The following is a 21,087-nucleotide window of genomic DNA, read 5'->3' on the forward strand; positions in this document are numbered from 1 at the left end:
GCAGTGTGCTTCAGGCTGTGACTTAAGATACATTTTAGAATATTCTATTGGTGATTTATTTCAGTTTAATTGAGGCTGTGTTTGACTAGTGGCTTATCCAGAACTTTTCTCCCCCCTCATGGTAGGTTTTCTGCATAATAATTGAAGTGTTTCTGTGTACACTTTTATAATAGCTTAGTCCAGATTTTAATTTTACTGTTCAAATTATAGGGTTTTTATTCCCTGAATCCAGTTTCATTTTTGTGTCATAATTGCAAAACTCGATTAATTTTTGAGGGTTCCTTAAGCTATTTTAGAATTGTTTGGGTTTTTTACAGAAAAACATAAATAATTGTTTGTTGGCTTTCCCAAAATACAGCAGTGGCACTATGAGATCATGCCAACTAAAAATAATGCATGACTTTGAATGAAGATATCTTACATGACAAATTATGTGTTCAACATTTGTGTAATATACAAATTGGTTGGAGAAATTAAAAATATCTTTAGGCCTGAAAACTCATTAAAAAGTAAATGGGAATGGTTTTTGCAGATGACTGACTTCATTCAAGTTGCTGATGAAAAATTGATGTAACAGGATACGATGTGAGTGGGGAGACTTATAAAGCTTTTCAGATTAAAATATGCTCCTTGTGTTTCATTGAGAAATTTACTCATCAGTCTTTCTACAGACAATCTTCTGTAAGCTTCTTCACTGAAATTATTTATTATTCTGTACCATCAACTTAGAAAACCTGTTTAATAGCTTGAATGAAGAATTTGACATGCGTTTTGTGTTCAATTTTCAAAGAAATTAATTGTGTGCAGATGAATTCACGTACAAAGAATTTAACTAAATACTTAGATGTCTACTTTAATATGCTTTATATATAATTACAGGAACATTGAAATCTTGGGAGCCTAAAATTAGAACTCCCAGCTGTGCAGTAGGCTGCAGGTGCACGTGTGCATGACACACTTCTCTTTGGTATCTGTTGCTCAGTTTTTATCCTTGGATAAAAGACACAGACATTTCCCAGAACTGTTAAATTTTAGAGAACTAAAATTTAGTGTTTCAATCTGCATCCTGGCAGAGAGAGGGAGGAAGGGCTCTGGGGGAATTGCTGTGCCAGTAGCCTTGCACAAGGATGGCTGTTTGGATTTGTGTGTGCACAGAGGAGTGCTGCTGCCTGCAGCAAACCTTCCTGCTGGAGGTGAAGCTCAAGGGGATGGGGTTTTGGGAATGCAACACAGCTGCACCTATGGAAAAGAGGTAGGTCATCCTTTGCCCCTTCAGCAGGGCAATCTGAATTTGGAAAAAGCAAAGTAAAATCGAGAGAGCTGTAGCTTTGGAAAGACAGACTGAACTGAGTTTTGAAAGGACACCAAACAGAGAGGACACCCCTTTTAGAGATGAACCAAGTGTTCTAACACTAGTAGAGATTTATGACAGTGAGCAAATCTTGTCATGCAGCTCCTGTGCCTAGTTAAACCAGATAGTGGGGTTTTTTGGTCTTGAACTGAAAGTCATTTCCCTGAGCCAAAACTTTGAGGTTTGAGGATTCAATAAAATGCTGGGTAATTGCTGTATTTGCTGAAGTGGAAAACACAGTCAAAACAGTTAATCAAGTCTTCAGCTGTTCCTTCCTTCAGCTGATCAATCAGCAACTACCAGTGAAACAAAGTTCATGCACTTGTTCTCAGAACCCAAGGAGTGCTCTGCCTTTCAAATGTCCCCTCAAGTAGCTGGACTTCCAAAGCTGTATGTGCAGGAAATGTAAGTTATTTAATGTACAGAGTGGAGTTGGCAAGGAATTTTAAAGAAGGGTAACGTTGAAGAAAATACTTCAGCAGTGCTTCCCTCTGAACCTAAATGAGACAGCTCAGATATGGGAATGTGCATTTGGTTTGTTTTATTTTGTATTAAAAGGCTGTTTTGTATCTGAGGCAACATGAGCATAAACCTTATGGGAGAGATTTTTTTAAAAACCAGTGTTTCTGGGTGTAGATTTGATCATTTTATGTTTTGTTCATTTGGTTATATGTATGTTCTCTGCAGGCACAAATTGGTTAGGCCTGCACATATGGTTCATAAAATACTTGTGTTCTATTAATACCTAAGTGTTCATTACTTGAAATTTTGCAGAATACCCTCAAGTATGTTTTGCTAGAATCTCTTGCTTTGGTTCCAAACTTGTGTAAACCAGAGTACTCTAATTTCTATATGGGTTTAGTTATTTTGTTCACAATATGTGTTTAGAAATATTCTTCTTTTGTTATCATCTTGCATGGTACACAGTAAAAAAAGTGCAGTAGTTTAATTTTACGTCAGCATTGATAAATATACAAAACCACATCTGTTCATGAATGATAAGCACTTGAGTGTTTCTCCAAAATAGTTTGGAAGATATTGTTTAGAAAATGATGGTTTAGTTGCAGAAAGTGAAGTATCTGTGTATAAAAAGGAAGTTTCGAGGACCTAACTTGGATCACTTAATTTTTTTTAATAAAACATTGATATCAGTCAAAATGAGGACCTATATTACCTTAAATAGATGAGAGCTTTACTTAAGATAACCAGGTTAGTTAAGGTACATTGCAGTGCTGTTTGTAGCTGCCTCAGTTTGCAGCCAAGATTCTCCTTCTCCCTGAAGAATACCTGGTATTGACACTTAATGTCAGCAATAGATTCAGCAGTGAATCTACTGCTTACCTGCTGTGCAGATTTCTTGGCAGAAGTTTCAGTTTTTGGGCTGGCTCCAAGTCTGGTGGTAGCAGAGCTGAGCTTTCTCTCTGAAATTTGCCTGGTTTTGGTACAGTTTGTTTCATGTGGTCCTCAGTGCTGGTTAGCTGCCTTCCTTCTCCCTCCTTGTGCCTCTTCCTCAGATCACAAACTCTTAAAAATAGTAATCTGGGAGGTTTTATCTTCTTTCACATACTAAATTACATGTTCACTACAGCCATAAAGGGTAAAACAACAGAAATATTTTTATTACTTTATCAGGATCTGACAGTACCTGAGACATGTGTTACAAGCAAATTATGAGAGTTATCACAAAATTTCTTTTCCTCCAAGATGTCAACTACTTTGTTACTACAACTCTGGTGTTTTTTACCCTTTTCAAAAATTTCTCAGATGTTAGTGGAGAGCTGTGTTTTCTTAAATAAAAATTCTACTACAAGTGTGCCTCTAGACAAAGAGATCTAGTAGTTAAGTTAAAACAAGGTGTACTGGCATATTTTTTACCTTAGTGTGATCAAGACTAATTACCTTCTAATGAGAAGACAAAACCCAGGTAGTACAGAGCAAATGTATTCAAGATAGCTGTTGGTGGACATAATTTAAACTTACTGTGAAGTAAATAGTTCAAACAATCCAGATTTTGGCAACATTTCAAAATAATGGAATCTATTTACAATTTCCTTATATAGTACTTGAAACAATTCCTTGATGTCTTAATGTAAAACCTAGTAAATTGATACAAGTTGGTACATTTACTTAAGGTGGATTTGGATCAGACTCCACTAAAAAAAAATTCTGTGTTTGGGAGGTTGTAAAGATAATAGGGAGTTATATCTGGGCTGTCAGTATAAATTTAATAGTGTAGGGCATTGTGATTTTGATGCATCTAATACTAACTATAGTGATTAAAATTTTTCTGGAAGTATAACCAGGTTGGTGTAGTGGTGAAGGCATGTTATGCTGTTCTGTGAATCTTTGTAGCCAAAACATTTTACTGTTCACATCAGGCATCAGCCTACAATGTCCATTGTCAAATTACACTTAGTGATGAGTAGCATGTACATATTTGTTGTAAATCAGGCTTGGACTTTAAAACTTATCTTAATAAGCAGATGTTTATGCTGAGAATGGATAGGGGAGAATGAGCATTAGCAATGCTCTGGCTTAAAAATATTTCTGCAGAACTTTTACATACTCCTTTTGCTTTTTTTGATCAAGCTTTCTATTCTTTTGTTATAACCTTGATAGTTTGTTCTTTGCCCTTTCACCTCTTGGTAGTATTGCTTTCTCTTTCTCTGATTCAGTTTTCATTCTCCACCTTCTTTGAATTGCAGTAAGCAGACTTCTGGCAAATAGGAAACTGCTGTTCTGGTCTCTGCACACAGGCTGCCTTTACTCTTTTCCTCCAGCAGTTGCTGTTCTGGAGAGGATCTTAGCCTCACTTTTTTTGTTGATATTTAATTTCATTTCTAGAAGGGATGTTGTCTTATTAGGTACTAGGATAGATGGACTGTGCAATGGTCCCCGTCTGAAAAGATACAAGATTTATAGGAAATTTGATACATTTGGGGAGTTAGAAAAGAAAAATCCAATTAAAATAGATAGCTGTGGTAGTCACTGAAATCTAGTGGGTAATTAAATGCAAGCTGCTGGCCTGTTCTCTGAGGTAGTTTCAGCCTGTTTTATGTGTTCTGTTATGTGTGATATTAAGTAATAGAAATGAGGGATTGAGAGTATGCAGGCACAGTTAGTTTTAATGAGCATGAGTTTCTTCAGTGTAGCTGTCCTGAAAGAGAATGCTGAAAATTCTAAGAAAATATTCAATCATTTGTGTGTTTCCACAATGTGTTTCAGAGAAGAAAAGATGGCAGATCAGTGTAAGAAAACTTTCCAGATGAAGCATGCTGAGCTCCATTTTACTTGATGTACAGTATGCCAAATTATCCATTATTGCTTTTTCTTTTTTTGTTAGAAAATGCTGCTACATTGACCTTTTCCAAGTAAGAAGCATTTTCCTTATTACATGCTCAGCAACTGATGCAGTTATCTCAGAATTGTGTATGGCATGGGCTTGTTCTGCTCTTGGTAAAGAGTGCAGTAATGCATCATTTAAAGTTGTTTTTCTAAAAATTCAGTTACATTTGAAAGGAGAAGTGAATTCTGGAGATCAGTGTCCAGAGGCTTCCTATTGTGGAGGTAAATGAAGTTGTTTTTCTTTCTGGTGTTAATAGAATTAATGTAACTAACAGCTCTTATAGTAGTATCTGTATGTTGATACAATGAATACTGTATTTATGGAAAAATACATGGAAAGTTTGAGGTCTTGATTTAAATTTTTAGTTTGACCTTGAAAAATATTCCCAGATGGAGAGAGTTAAATGAGCCCAGCTTTGAAAGAGGAACATATGAATCACAGTTGCCAGGCTCTTCCCTGAGAGGCACAGGCTTTACAAAGTGAAGTATTTCAGAAGGTAATCTTCAAACCCAGAGTGACAGTGCATTGAGATGACACTGGTGAAATACTAGAAACTTCATTAGACTTCTAAACAGAGAATGTGCATGTCATGAAGTGGCTCAGGTGTCAAGTATTAGATGCTAGAATACCAACTGCACAATATATGTGAACTTTGATAAATGGCTCACAGGGGGACAGAAAAATTGGGCACCCATCACCTACTCCTGGTAATTTGTCACTCCCTAACAGTGCCACATAGGTGTTTGTCCTGTTGGAACACAGAAAGAGAAGTAAGATTTCCCTGAAACCTGCTCTTGCCCTGCTCAACTAATGGCATGGGGCACATTAAAGATGTGAGAGCTTACCTGCCTAAAAATGAGGCTCCTGGATTGGGAAATGTGAGCTCAGGTCTCTTCCAGTAGCCTTAAATAATCTTGGTTAGGTCAAACCTCTTTACAGTTTCAAAGCCATTGTTAAACTGCATTTAGGCCTCTTACCTTTGCTACTCTCTCCCTGGTTGAGTTGTTATTCTGGTATCAGTGCTGTAGGAGACCACTGTGGGGTTCAAGACCTTTTGCATTGATTTGTGTGATCTGGCTGGAGTCTTGTGCATGACTTCCTTTGAAATCAGGTTGTGATTTGGTGTGTGCAGCAAATTCTTTTCTCTGTGTCAAGTGATTTTACTCTTAGAATGGTCCTTTGTGAGTTTGTGTATTTCTCCTGGCATTGTCATTGCTTTCTGTCACCTGGAGCTAAGATTCTAAAACTGAAGGCATTTCACAGTGTAAAGGACCTTTGTAAATTATTCCAATTTCTTGGGATCCTCAAACTGAACTAGGAAAACACTTTATTTTTACATCAATTTCTGTCAATTTGTCTCAGTTATCATTTAAAATTGCAGTTCTGTATTACCAGCAAATATTCATGGAAGGTTTCTTAGAGTGATGGCACATCGATGTGGTGTCTCTGACTGGTCTGAAGCAGTGCTATATCTTGCAGTCCTTCTCTGCTGTTAACAATTCCCCCTGCATTGAGTAAAGCTGGTGCAAAGTCTGAGAATCCAGCAGGGTCTGAAAGGCACAGCTATGGGAACAGGTTCCAGGGTGTGGATTTACAGTTGTGTGGGCATCAGGCAGGAGCAGCGTCTCTGTGGGCTGTTAACAATGTAAATATCAGGCAGTGCATGCTGTCACTGTCCCATTCACCTCAGCTATTGGTGAAAGTGACCCTGGAGTATTTGCTTGTGTGTATAAACTTGGATACATGGGCATACCCAAAGGGAATATTCCTGCATGAAATATTAGCAATGACATTTAAGCCTATGCGTCTTTTCGTACATAGCTTGATATTAAATCACAGAAAGTGGATAGTGAAAAATAGAAGCTTATTATTCCTATCTGATTTCCCCCCCCCCTCCCCTCAGCATATATTTACTAATTTTGCCTGGCTTGCAGTAGTTGGGTGTGTCACAGGATTTCATGCTTTTTTCAATAAATATCATATAAATAAATAAACAAGAGTTGCTACTTACAGTGCAAACAAGATGAGATGTTTATTTGATGTAACCTCAGTTGTGAAAAAGTGTCTGTGATTTAGGTGAGGGTAACTGTGATCTCAGCCAAGTTAGATGTCTTTGGTCATTGCATTGACATCCAACTGCAAAATCCAGTTGGTGCTGTTATTGCAGGTGTCATGCTTAATTTTGTGTAGCACTAGGAAGATGTGTGGAAAATGTGGGATAAACCTTATGTCTTCTAAATAAAAGTATTGAAATTTTTATGATGAAGATACATACTAATTCTGGAAGGAGTTTTGGTGTGGATATATTCTCTGTCTGTGAGAAACAAAGTGGACAGGGCTGATGGTGTCTTTCTCTGAGCAGTTACCTTGAATCATGGCACACTTAATGTGAAACACACTCAATTTATTTCATAATTTCTGTTCTGTTAATGGACAAAGCAGTGGATGTTGCTATAAGTATACACAGGCAAATTAGTAGCTGTAAAAATTCTGGGGTCAGTTCTAGCACAAAAGTAAACAAGTTTAACTCATTTTCTAAGTTTCTATTAAGATAAATCTATTACTTGAGGGTTTTTATAAGAAAATAAGTTTGCTTATGTCAATTTTTAACCTTTATATAGTGTTACAGATCCATAGCCACATATTATGTTTGCAGTTTCCATTTTTTGTCTTTAAATGATTGAATAACATTTTAGTTATATAAATGTAATATACCTTTAAGTTTTGTAGTGAATGCTGAATTTATTGCTCCAGTAGTCTCTGAATGCAGTTATAACTGTTAAATATATTCTTAATAAACTGTATTCTTCAAAGTAAAATTGTAGAAACTAATTTTATTTGTAAAAGTCTCCAAGTATGTGTGTTATCTCTGCAATCCACACATGCTCTGACATACTGTTATCTCTGGTTCTGTCTCCTGTGTAGCTGTTCCATGGATCTCTGGCAGCAGATGGCTGGACTATAATGCACTGTTAAACAAATAAAACCATTAGGCATGTAATTCTGCCCGGTGAATGACTGTGTGCTTAAAATGGTTTAAAAAAATTAAATAGCAAATGAAGTTCACTTTTGAATTCATTTAATGACATTGGAATAAAATCTAAAGCCCTTTTCAGAATACATAAAACATCCCCTCTTCTGTGGTGTTTGTCTCAATTGAAGTCAGTCTTTTTTTATTGCATTATTGCATCTGGTATAAAATAATCAGTCCTAAATCAGTTTTATAATAGATGTTTTCTACAAGTAATCACTCATTTTACATTTATCTTTGTAGTAAGATTTTTGCTTTTGTAATACTCCAGCACAAAATTATCTATTGCATTACATGCTCTTTTTTTCCCTCATTTTCAAATTTGATACAAATGTCTCTAAAATTTTGATTCAACACTAGTGTCATGGCTCTGTAATTAAACTGTTTTTCTATAATTGTCAGCAGCTGAGAGATGCCATTTTGTCTTTTTGTTTTTAGATATGCCAATATTTGGTCTTTGCCCGGCTCATGATGATTTCTATTTGGTGATGTGTAACCACTGTAATCAGGTCGTAAAACCACAGGCATTTCAATCACATTATGGTAAGTGCTTAACTATTTTTAATAATTAAGGGTGAGGTTAAATCAGGATTAAGCCTGGCAATTTTTTTTTAAAATTTGATGGTAAATAGATAATTAAATTATAAAAAAATGTCAAAGAACATAACCTGTATTTAATAATTTTATACATTTTAATGCAGTTACATAAAGATCTGTTTTTTATTTTTTTGTTTTCTTGAAATGCTGCATAGCTACAGTTTAGTTTCAAAATGACATATCTAGTGTATTTCACAGCCAATATGTGTAGTGTTTGTGTCTCTGTGTGTCATTTCTCTTTGTGTATTTATACAGATTATTTTTACATGGCTTCTGGTACAGTGTGAACTAGAAATGAAAGCTAAACTTACAGAGAAATTTATAAAATGCAGTAAGCTTCCAATAGCCAGTAAGCTTATTTATTTATTTTCAGAATTATTAATTTGTATTTGTTTTACTGGTCCAGTGGTTTTGTATATAAACTATATAAGGAAGCTCTTGTTGTGTTGGTTGGCCAGTGTTTAGAGAGGACTGAGAAAATGTGAAGTGCTGTGCCAGTTCAAATGCTTGCTTACTTCCTCCAAGCCTGACTGGAGGTGGTTGGCAGTTCTGCTTTTCCATGCTCCTCTCAAGACTAGAAATTAACCTCAAACAATTTAATGCAAATATTTGGATAAGAGGGTTTTTAGAATCCAGCTTTTTGTTTCTTAAGAAATTCATGAGGTGTTTTCTGATCAACTCCTAATACACATGATGGACAAAACATCTTCTGAACTAATCCTTCCTCCCCGTGTGTGCATGTATTTGTACACTCTCTTTTCTCTAGGCCAGTGCCCCTACTGGTTGGCTTGGTGTTTATAGGATATAAGCTGGGTATGGGCAGGGAACCTCTTCTAGGGGTGAGAAAAAGGGATAACCTTTTGTGCACCTTAAATAATCCAATGCTTTGGCAAGAAAAGGTGACTTCTGCTTCCTCGAGACTGGAGAAGGGCCTTCTTGACTGTGCAGAGGGTGAACTTCTTATCCTTTCTCCCTCTAACGTGGCTTTTTGTTATATTGCCTTATGGATTATACAGCCCTACCCTTGCTGCTGGATCCTGCAGTTGTGTCACACAGCGTGACTCAGAAAATAACCTGAATAGGTTTTGTGTCATAATTCTCAATAGTTTGCTTGTTATTCTGTGGATGGCTGTACTAATAATTTTTTTTAAACCCATGGTTTTGTGGATATAAGTCTCCAGAGCTGTTGGGAGCCAGAAGAAGAGAAGGCCATCTTTTCTTGCTTTTCTTGTTCTGGTCGCTGTAAGCCTTTCCACTAGCCAAGAATGAGTCTACCCCTTGCCAGTGAGATTCCTCATGTGTCACTGAATATCAACTTAAGATGTCCAACAACTCCTTCTAAAATATCATATTAAACCGATTCTGATGGATAAAAATAAATTTATGGGGGAGGACTGGATGATACCAAGTTCTGAGGGATGGCATATTGAATATTCCATCTTGAGGTCAGTAATATTGTAGTGACGGAGAGCTGTGGGTAGCTGCAGACACTTAAGTTTGTCTTTATGAAATGAGCAGGTGATTTCCAAACACTGTCTGACAAGCAGGTGTCTGGTAGGAAGAGCAGCATTGTGTTTGTCCCTGTGGACAGGTGGCAGAAGCAGCTCAGGAGCTGAATAGGTGCAGCATTGTGTCTTGAGTATGGTCATGGAAACATGGCATCTTGTAATGCTGCTTGGACTGCTGTTAGACTTGTTATGTGAAGTTAATTCCAGCTCTTCTGTAAGCACTGTTTGCAATTTAAGAGGCAAAGAGTGAACAGGGAACTGCACAATGAAGGTATGGAAAGTAATTTTAAAAGTCGTAATAAATACTAACATAATGTTTCCATTCTGTATCATTTTATAGAAGTGTGGTCCCTAAATGGGAAAATTTCTCTAATACAAGCCTTACATCAGTGGCAGATTCATACTTCAGGTGAAGTGCAGAAGGAGTGGATAGAAATGATGAGGTTATTCTTAGTGTTTCTTAAGCTTGTTCTGAACAATGAAGAGTCTTGGCGTGGGCTGTGGCGTGCAGAGGAAACAGGCGGGGTCATTCTGATGAGAAAAACAGGCTTGGGTGGGGTGAATGTCATTAAGGGACCTTAGTTTGCCAATCTAATAGCCTCAGAAAGGTAAGAAGGCTGACTTGGTGATTTTTGTGTAGCACTAGTTCTCAAAGCCTTCTATCAGCCTTCCCATTTTTTAAATCCTTTCACAGCTGTCCCTTAATTTAGAAAATTAAATATGAAAGCTGATAAATATGGCAGGTGATTGATTACCAGACAATTATCTATTTTTTTAAACAGTATAGCTCAGGAGAAGGAAATCGCTGAAGTCCTTAAAACATGGTTATTTTAAAACAAAAAGTGTGTTATCATGATAACAAGAAGGTAAAGCACTCTTTGGATTCACCACAGTCAGTTCACCCTGAATTAAATTTTTTATTGATGGTATGATTTCAGGAATTGAAAAATTCTGAAAAGTTGCAGTCCATCAATGTATCTTTCTGTTATGTTCTTAGGATCTTTTATTTTTAATTGTTGCCAGAGAAGTATTCATCTGTTAAAATATTCTATAGCTCCTGGTGGTGTGTGTTGCTGTACTTGGTGTTCTTTGAAATTTGTCATGTGAAATTTTGTTTTCTGAAGTAGTAGAATATGATCTGTTAAAATGTCGCTTTTGTCAAAGGAAAGCTAAATAAACTATTAGTTAAACCTAATGAGCTAATTAATTTCTTCCAAAGCATATTTGTGATAAACTACTTAACTAGGTAGGCTGAAAGTGCTTTGCAGGACATATGCTGGCTTTTTTCTCTGGACCATAAGTAGTCAGAAATAATTTAAATGTTAATATTCTTATTAATTAGAATATATAACCTTTTTAGTAAAATACTTTATTGATACAAATGACAGATTTGTTTATCTAACTGATTCTTTTCTATTTCATGCATTTGACTAGAAGAGATACTAATGTAAAATAAAATTCTACTTGTTTAGGCAATCCAAGCATATGTCTGGGCTATGAATTTCCATTTTAATAATTTATTCAGTGGTGTTGATATGTGTACTATGCTTGATTTGTAAAGCTGGTATGCATAACACCACGTGCAGGTTTGTTTTTAAGAGCAATCCAATATAATGAGATATCTGAAGTCAGCTTGTGGTGTTCCTTCCAGCCTGTGTACAGTAACTGGCAGTGCAGTCCAATGGCTTTATAAAGCCCTTGGCTTAGGGTGGCAGCACTGCTGGGGACATGGTGGGGCAGGAGCAAGCTAGCCAAGGAAAAGTTGTTTCAAGAGAAATCCTCTGTTCTGTCAGATCACAGCTGTTTTCATTGTGGGGGTCAGGCGAGTGATTGCAGCCCTTTTATTGCTCCTGTTCCTGCTGCTGCTTTGTGAATGGCTGCACTTTCATGGTATCAGCATCTTCCTTAGATGAGTCAAGATCAGTTCAGAGGCGAAAGATGGAAAAAAGATAAAATGTTCAGGCACTGAGTCTTGTGGGTGAAGCACCTGGGATCACTTATCTTGATGACCCATTCCCAGAAAGTGTTTTTCTGCAGGAGTATTTCTCTACACCCTGGGTGATGGTGTGCCAGCTGTCTCACTCCTCAGGACAGTGGGCTGTGCCTGTCTCCCTTTGATTTCTGTTCTTTCCTCCCCCAAGACATGGTAGATACAGTTCTTGTGCTGCCCCCAAAGGCTGCTCTTTGAGGAAGCCATTGTGACAGTTATTTCAGGTTGTTCGTGGAAGCCCTGAAGTGCCGTGGTTTTCAGGCTGTGTGACCTTTTGTTGGCATTTCAGCTGTTCCACGGGTTTATCTCATCTCCCTGTGGTTATCAGCCTCCTGGCTAATGAGAGCTGCTTCTCTGCCCTGGCTGGGCTGCTCTGTGGCTAGGAGAGAGCTCAGCAGTGTGAAAGTAGCATCAGCATAGACATCTGTGGGGTTTCTTCCTTCTAACTTTGCCTGTTTTTTTTTCCCTCTCTGTGCCTTAGTTTCCATGAATACAAAGTAGGGTTAAACTCTCAGCAGTAATAATGAAGGCTACCTGTAAAACTTACACTGAGAGTGCCTGTGACTCATGTAGTGATTGTGAAAACCGTGAATACAGTACATGTTGGAAAGAGATGATGATAGTGTGTTGGGCTGTTGAGTCATTAAAAAGCTATGCCAAGTGTTTTGATTAACTTCCATGGGTTTGGCACAGTGGCAAAGGTGAGCAACAACCGGGAGCTTTGCCTGCTGCTGCTGTCCTGAAAGCTGATGGGGAATTGCTTAAACATTTTGGTTTCCAATCAGTGCAGGTTTAAACCTGAAGTGTATGAATCAGAAGCAGGGTTACTGTACAGATATGCCCATCATCTGTTGTGGTTTCTAGGAAGTTGTGGAATTGGAATAGAGCATCACACAACCTTTTACTTGGAGGGCAGATCCTGGCAGTAGAGAAAGAGATGTTTGCTGGTTACTTGGGACCATCCTCTGAGTCTGTTGCCTTTTATGATTCTCCTTCATCTGATTGTGTAACCGAGGCCCTTCCTCCCTCAGCCAGGGCCCACACCCACCTTTCATTTATAGGTCTCCACTTTGAGAGTCCTAAAGGATTTTTTTTTGTGTTGGTGTTAAGTGCCTGGATTCAGAGAGAGCACGGGATACTTGTGATTTTAATTGAGAAAAATGATCTGTTAACTATCTCTGTTGGTGTGCTGATGTATTTTGGATGTGTATCATACATAACTTAAGTATTACAGTCCCTGCAGTGTTACATGTTTGGGTTCTTCTCACACTATGAATTGAGTATAAATTTGTCCTACTGTATTTTTGTTAAATTTGGCAGCAGCTAATTGTTCTGAAAAATCTGTCAATATTTAATGTTTTTAAGTTGTTGTGCATGTATTGCTTGTTTAGAGTAGAATAAGAGAGTATGTTTAGCATGAATTCATGGATTACAAAGTCAAAGTGTCTGTACAAGGCAGCGTTTGAAGCTGATAAGAAAAGAAAGGAATGTACTGAATCTTGTTCCAAAGCCATTGGACCTGAGGACTGCGTTGTTGTTGCTTGGTTTTTGGGTTGGTTTGGGATATTTTTTTTGAGTGTGTGGTTTTTTTTCTCGTGGGAGATTGCTTGAGCTCATCCTCATTTTGGAGGGATAAGTCTTCATTGTGGCCTGCATACTTTTGGCAGCAAGCAATTTGTTTCAGTAATTAATGTCCACTGTTCACTAAAGTCTTTTTAAAGCAGTGCAAAAAGGTTTTTTATAAATCATAAGAATTTTCTTGGGTATCAGTGATCTTCTGTAGAAGTGTAACAGCCAAAATAAACCTGAATATTCTGTGGTATGTCACAGCTGTGCTGGAGCAATCTGCTAAGCATATTGCCAAACATGCACAGGTGGCATTTGGCATATTATTGCTCCAGTTAATGTATAGTTTTAACAAATTATCATTGGCAGCTTCTGTTTAAATGCACAGTCCTCCACACAGTCCAAGTTCCAGCAGCTGGATCTTAATCTGTGGGTCCAGCAACAACTAGCTTAATTTCTTAGTAGAAATTTGTGAAATTCTGTAGCTTTTGCAAGAATCATCTTGGCATATAGCAGGGAATGTGCTCAGAGGTCAGCACAGGATTCGTTTCAGAAGGAAAAGTTTCAGCTGGCTATTTAGTCATTTTTAAATAATGCATAATTAAATAAGAAATTATAATAACGTGGAAAGAAACTCAGTAAACATACTTTGAGCTTTGAAATGTGCACCCCCAAGCCATTAGCTGAATACCAAATGTGACATGCAGATTTTACAGAGTGGTGGAGTTCAGTTCTGTGGTTACTTGTATCATCACACACTGTTCACATGCAGAAGATTATTTTTGTACACAGAATGGCTGTGGTCTTTGTTTATTGCCTGAAAGCACAGGGAGTCTGTTGGAGAAATTGATGGCAGTTTTCTAGTACAACTTCCTCCTTTTTTGTGGGTACATGAGTTTGTCAAGCTCTGGTTGAAGATATAAAGCTATTTTTAAGTATCAGCTAAGAAAAAAGGTGACATTCAGCTTCAGATTTAGGAGATACTGATTATTCAGTTTACTGCTTACCATGTAAGTTATGTTATTCTCTCGACAGCAATGTGTGCGCTAAAATACTACAAACTTCAAGTGCTTGATGTGCTTTAGGCTCGTCTTACCTTTGGTTAATGTGAAATTAATTTTATGCTGTTTTGCCATAGCAGATCTAGATGCAAAAATCCTTTTGGGTTAATATTGGCTGAAGAGAGAGTATAGTTTTTCTATTCCTACTGAAATGTTAAAATACTTAAAACTAGTCTAACATACAAAATTATGCAAGGGTTTCATGAGAACCCTGCTCTTTTATAGTGATCTCCTTGCTGGGTATTTGTTTGGGCACTGGGACTGACTGCTCTCTTTTCAAAATAAATGGTGATGGGGAAGAACAAGTGGAAAGAAAGAAAAATAAATATTTATTTTGGTGGGAAAAGAAGAAGCAATGCCATGTTCACTATCACAGAAACACTAGTTCAGCAAGGGGGAGAAAGCATGTTGATCAATAGATTTGAATAAGATCCAAAGAGAACAAGTAATTCCAATAAAAAGTTGTTATTGAGTGTATATGACTACAGCTTCACTTTGAAGGTAGCCAGGTGGGATAGTTGCATCAGGTCTACAATTAAAAATGACTGGTTTAGTGACAAAAAAATGACAATGAGAGGACTTAACTGATCTAGAATCAAGGCTGAGTTTCATCACTCAGAACTCATTTTGTGAGAGGAAATGTCACGAGCAGGACACAGCTCTCCCAGCCATCATTCCTGACTTTCTGCAGGGTCAGGGAAGGCCACTCTGCATCAGCTTACGTGATCCACATCCTTGGAAGGTTTCCTTCTCAGCTAAAAGGGTTCTTTCTACCGCCTAAGCCACTCCTCCAGGCTGGAGCTCAGCCAGGGGAGGTGGCACACACTGAGGGCAGGCCATGGGCATGCAGGCTCTGGCACACTGCCCTAAGCTGGGTGCAGGAGAACAGAGCTGCAACCTGTGTAAGAGCTGGGGAGGCAGAAGAAGCCCAAGTTGAAGTAAAAAAAAAAAGACTAATTTCTGCCATTCTGGAGAGATGGGAATGTGTCAGAGCCATGGAGATACAAACTTGGTGTTGGAGGGTGGGGTTAGTAGTAGTTTAATTTCAAAAGCTAACCACATGCAGATGAATTATTTATAAGGACTTTCTCATTTGTTTTTTGGGGAGAAGTGTGTTCTCATGAACTGTGTAGATTATTCCAAGAACTGCAAACCTCAGTGAATACCACAGCACTTTGTGATTCCAGGGAGGAGTATTCTGGGAAGCTTATAAAATTGTTTTGAGTATTGAACTGTCATGAAGAAAATAATTTCTGGTTGGTTTTCTGCCTTTCCCCCCCCCAATGGAAGTACATAGTTTCCAGTTGAACAGACAGTACCCTCTCATCCCAGCATCTGACTCTTGAACAACTGCTGTGTTTGGGATGGTCTCTTTTTCTCTGCAAGCACAACTTCATAGGACAGATAGGAAATCCCATCAGTAACCATCATTTACATTGCTTCTTGTGAAGGTACCAGTGCACCCAGTACAGCTGGCTCTGCAGTACCTGCCTGGGGCAGTGGTGCCCAGCTTTGGCAGGGCTGCCTCAGCACAGCTGGAATTAAGTGGTTTGCAGTCTGTGTGTGTCCGAGGAGGGGAAAGAGAGGACACTGGGGAATAGCTAAAAAGGGAAATGTAAAACAAAGAACTTGAGTAAAATACATGTAAAAAGAAAGAGATGAAGACAATAAGGAGGAAGATAAATAAGGAAGGCAGGACAAAATGACCTTGGAAGAGCGAGAATGAAGTAGGTACAGTGGTGGTTTTATTTCTCTGTAACAAGGGGTAAAAGTGGTAGAAAGGAGGAGAGGCTAAACAGGGCAAAACAAACAAAAGCTTTTTCACAAGTTTTTCCTCTCTCAATGTTTTGGCAGCAATACTATTAATGTGGTTTGTGTAATGCTGTGATGTTCTTGGATTTTGCACATTTTGGTGGGGGGTGAGGGCCACAAGAATGTGTCCTTCTTGAGACACATCTCCTGGCTTTATCAGGCACTGAGCATCAAGGGAAGAGATGGATACATGCATGTGTGTGCACTTAGTTCATCTTTTAGCTTTGCATTGCTTTTACTGTTTCTGATTGGACTTCTTAATGTTATTCCACAATTCTCATTTTCCATACTGTGAATAATATTTTTTAGACAGTAGGATGTATGTGTAGCCTTCAGCAGCTTTTGCTATTAGAAGAATGCCCCCCCAGGGAAGGTGAGGTGTAGTGTACTAGGTGGAAAAAAGTTATCCCTGCTGGACCAACATAAAAACAATGTTTTGCAGGAACTTCAACCGCCACCTCTGGAAAAATAGGCAGGATTTTAAAATCTACATTCTCACCTACAGCAATAGTGCGCTGAATGGTAAGCAGGCATTAGGCACGAGTCAAGCTTTCAGAAAGACTTGGGACAATACTTTTCTTACCAAATTAAAAGAAATCTATAACATTTTGGTTTTAGACACAGCTAAAAAGTAGCTGCTACTTACTTTAGTTGGGCATTATGTCAAGTAGTTTTCACCTGTTATTTATTTGCTTTTGATCACCAGTTTGCTGACTTTTTAAAAAGAAACGTGATACTTCCTTGAGGGTTTTTTTCTTCCAAGCAATATGATACACTTAAAAACTAACATATGATACACTTTAAGTCCAGAAACTGTGTTTTTAAGATATAACCAGAAGAGGGAGTGTATAACGCTTTCTATACAATGAAACCTGTAAGTTTATTGATGCAGAGCAATCAATAACCACATGGCTTTTTTTAAAGTTAATAAATAACTGCAGGGTGAAATTCACTTTCAAAATAATACAATTAATGCCACCTTTTTAAGCTTCTCATTAGGCTTAATTCAGTTTAACACTAAATAATTATATCCAAATAATGTAAATGGCCTGGAAGGCAATTCAGATTTCTAAGTGGTGTGTCGTGTCTACCTGTAACAAATATTCAAACAGCTTTTCAGTAGCAGTCTTTGATTAGCTCTTGCATTATCCAACTCTGTGAGAGCTCCATAACAGTATGGATCAATTAAAAACATCTTTTTTAAATGTAGAAAATAAACAGGAATAGATAAATATTATATGTAATTTTATGTAAGTTTGTGATAATATTATTGTCTAATAGGCCTTCATTAGTTACCTCAGGCAGTAGCAGCCAAAATACTTCCAAACCTTATTATCTCCTATTGATGAAACAAATATGTAATGTAGTGTTTGTATAGAAAATAATTATTTTTACTCTAATTTGTGTATATATTCCAGCAGTTATTGTGCAGCTGGGAAGCAGATTAATCTTTTCAACAATACCAAAAAAATATACGAAAAACATTTGTGCCTTATGCAAGTTCTGCTGTGTCAGAGTGCTGCTGGCCACAGAGGCAGCAATCCTGTTTTGTTTCACCAAGTTGCATTAGAGAAAGAAGGACCACTGTCAAGAGATTCTTGTCCTATTTTCTGTTCTCTCTTCCCCTGATAACAAGTTGCCCAGGTTGGTATGACACTCTCCCTCTGCACTGCTTTGTAAAGGATGCAATTAGACCAGGCTCCTGCAGGGCTGAAGCAGTTCCTACATAACTGAGTTTTTCCTTGTTGTTTGGCAAGATTGTCACAAAACCTTTAATTCACCATTCTATATGAAGTAGCTTTCCAAAAGGAAGTGTTTTCTTTTAGCCAGATCACCTTCCCACGTTTTCACCACACAGGATTTTCTCCCTCTGCCAGGCCAGGAGTGGTTTTGTGCTGTGTCCTCCGTGTCTGACCCTACTGGTTGCAAAGAACCTGTTTGTCATGTCTGGCTCTTGGAAAAGCCCTGGTTTCTGTGGAGCATTGTGGTGAATTCTGTGCATTAGATAGAAGGTGTTTGTTCCCCTTTCAGGGCACCCTTCTACCTTGAGCCTAAAACTTTCCGATGTTTGTAGATTATCAGTAGAGCTGGGTTGGAGCTGTCATTTTTATGTGATGTACACTGGGAGTTTTAAGAGCTGTTCATCACTGTGTGATGGTACATATGGTACTCACATGGAATTCATGGCTCTTCTTGCTAAGAGGAAAATTGGCTGTGTTTCTTTTGTTACTGCATGGCTGAAGTTGTCACCTGAGTTCTTAAGCATTTTGGTTTTCTACTGTATTAGGGTGGGCTTCATGAAGTAAATCGTTTTTACTTCCTTCACTTTTCTAGAGTATAATGAGAAGCCCTATAGTACTCTGTGAAAGCTCTGGCCCTGCTCATCATTGGCATGGGACTAGCTAGCACTCATTTTCTTCATTTTCATTTTGGCTTGCAGCCTCTGACAAGCCACATGTAACCATGTATATGCCTGGAAAGATGCCACACTGGCTCTCTCCTGTCCTCTAAGGTCAGAGGAAAGGTTTTAAAACTGCCACAGTTCAGTCCCCTCCCATCACAGTGACATGTACTATTTGACCAAAGGTCATTCTGTGGGTCACGAAGCAATCCACCAACTAGCTTCTAAAAATACCTGGGACTGCTTTAATAGCCATAGAAATTATATGAACTTATACATGTGTGTGGTATTGCAAGGCTTGATGCTCACATCTTGCTTGCCACAGACTGAGAAGGACATGTAGGAACTGGTCAGTGCCAAGTTTGTATCTCTGTGGGATTCGTCTCTACTCAGACTGAGGATGGGCACCGACCTTTAGGGCCATGCTTATCTTCTTTTTCTGTGATTACAAGAACATATCTAGGAAGGCTGGAGTTGGCAGATAGTTAGGATGTGGTGAAAGCCCTGCAGAGCTCCTGGACTCTTTGCTATTTCCTCTGCCCTGTCCCAGTTGTCCAGGTGGCAGAGATTCACAATAGCTGTGGCTGTACACTTGAAATCTAATGGACTCGATGTCCTTTCCTAATTTTAGTCCCTGGAAATGACATAATTGTGTCTAGAAACCTTTATTCTATGTGTGCACATGTGCTGCATGAGTAGCAGTTATATTTTGTTTTTCTGGTGTAAACAAGCATGTTGTGTAAGTGGAGTTGATACTAAGGCATAAAATGCTGTCACTTGATTGTGCACCAACAAGCCTGTCAAGTTGTTCCTCTGTACTCAGTCATCTATTTTATTTTGGACTCACTCCAGTTTTCTGAAACCTGAGGAACTTCTAAGCTTGCTCACTTGGAAAAGAAAACATCAAAACCAGTAATCTTGCCCAGTATATTTGTTTTGTTCTGCAGTATGTAAAACACTTCAGCTGCTAGTGAAAAAAATCTATGTATTTCAAAATCCATTGCCATGTGGTTCTGGAGGTTCTGGGAATTTAATTCATGCTGGTACTTCAGAGCCCTCTTTTCCAAATACAAGGCAGTAGCATTACTTTTTTTGTGATTTTGCTGCTCTTTTGCTAAGGCTGACTGTGTGGTGTCATGTAGCAAATCAAAGTGTTCTTTCCATGCACCCCCCCACAGCAGCAAAGTTGATTTTCCAAGTAACAATGCTGGAGTCCTCAATTGATCAACTTTAAGATGTTTGATGTTGGCTCAAAGCCCATTATTCTCTTCCTTCCAGGAAGAATAATAATAGTAGCCAGTAACCAAACAATCTCTTTAAAGCAAAATATTTACAACAAAATCATCTTAGACAGTACTAAATGTAAACATAAGCAGGCTGCAGTGTAAGCAAGCCCAGCTTATGCACTGTTGATATCAATCAGATGAAATTCCTTGGGAGTCTGATTTTTTTCTATGTACCCCTCAACGCTTCTAGGAACTGGCAAAGTTATCATTACTGCAGCTCACAACCCAGTTGGTTTTTGTGCCCAGTTCTTGCGCCTGCTGCCCTCTCCCTGGGATCAAGTCACAGTTTAATTCTCGCTAGTCCTCGCTCCGTTCACTGCCAGCTTTGGCACAGGCAGGCATTTGCTCTGTGACACTGTCAGGCCTTTGAGCGGATGGCTCTGCTCTTTGTTGTGGACAGAGCAGATGGTGCAGAGGCTCAGACTGAGTGGTCAGGGCTGGGGAGAGGGCAGGAATGCTTTTTGCCTGTGGCAGTATTAGCTCGCAGCAGCCAGTTTAAAGTGGTTGTGAAACCAGTGCCTGAGTTTGCTGAATTTTGAGAAAGGATAAGTGAGTCTTAATATGTGGTGAAGACAGTGAAGCCTGGTTGTCTGTGGCTTTGTCCTGTGTGTTTTGCCATCACTCTCCCATTGCACCACCTCCTGTTCTGTGCATAGACAGAGCTTCAGGTTTCATGTCGTGTTTTACTTTTTTTTTTTTTTTTTTTTTTTTTTTTTTTTTTTTTTTTTTTTTTTTTTTTGCTGGCCAGTTTAATAAGACATGTGCACGACTGGGCTGGAATGTGCTCATGGTGTCCAGCCAGCAAAGATCTTCCTGCTTTCCTTCTGTAACAGTACCAAGAAGTCCTACCTTTGCTGTCTGAATGCTGCTTTTATTGTTAATGATAAACACCAGTATCTTCAGAACATCTCCCAGCAGGGGGTGGGAGGGCACTATCTCAAATCCAGCTCTTCAATTTTACTACAATCAGCCTAATTTTGACATACAGAACACTGTAATGTAGACAAGTGGAAGGAGATATGATAGACCTGCATTTATCTCAGTTTACAAAACCAGACAAGAAATGTAATGCAAGTAAAAGATTGGCTGGAATATTTTTATTCTTAAAATCACTTTTCCTGGCAATGCAAAATGCACA

The 21,087-nt window shown here is 38.4% G+C and overlaps 1 protein-coding gene across 8 annotated transcripts in view; it reads left to right on the forward strand.

Moving 5' to 3' along the window:
• The window catches only part of ATXN7 (ataxin 7), an 87,301-nt gene that overhangs the window by 42,489 nt on the left and 23,725 nt on the right, over positions 1-21,087 (forward strand). For 7 of the 8 annotated variants that reach the window (XM_077184369.1, XM_077184368.1, XM_077184370.1 and 4 more), the window contains one exon: positions 8,167-8,271. The exons of the other annotated variant lie outside the window; for it this stretch is intronic. In XM_077184369.1, the coding sequence (XP_077040484.1) occupies positions 8,167-8,271 (105 nt within the window). The remainder of the gene's footprint in view (positions 1-8,166; positions 8,272-21,087) is intronic. 8 annotated transcript variants of the gene reach the window in all.

This window comes from Agelaius phoeniceus, chromosome 11 (genome assembly GCF_051311805.1).
Source record: "Agelaius phoeniceus isolate bAgePho1 chromosome 11, bAgePho1.hap1, whole genome shotgun sequence".
In the NCBI taxonomy this organism is placed as follows: domain Eukaryota; kingdom Metazoa; phylum Chordata; class Aves; order Passeriformes; family Icteridae; genus Agelaius; species Agelaius phoeniceus.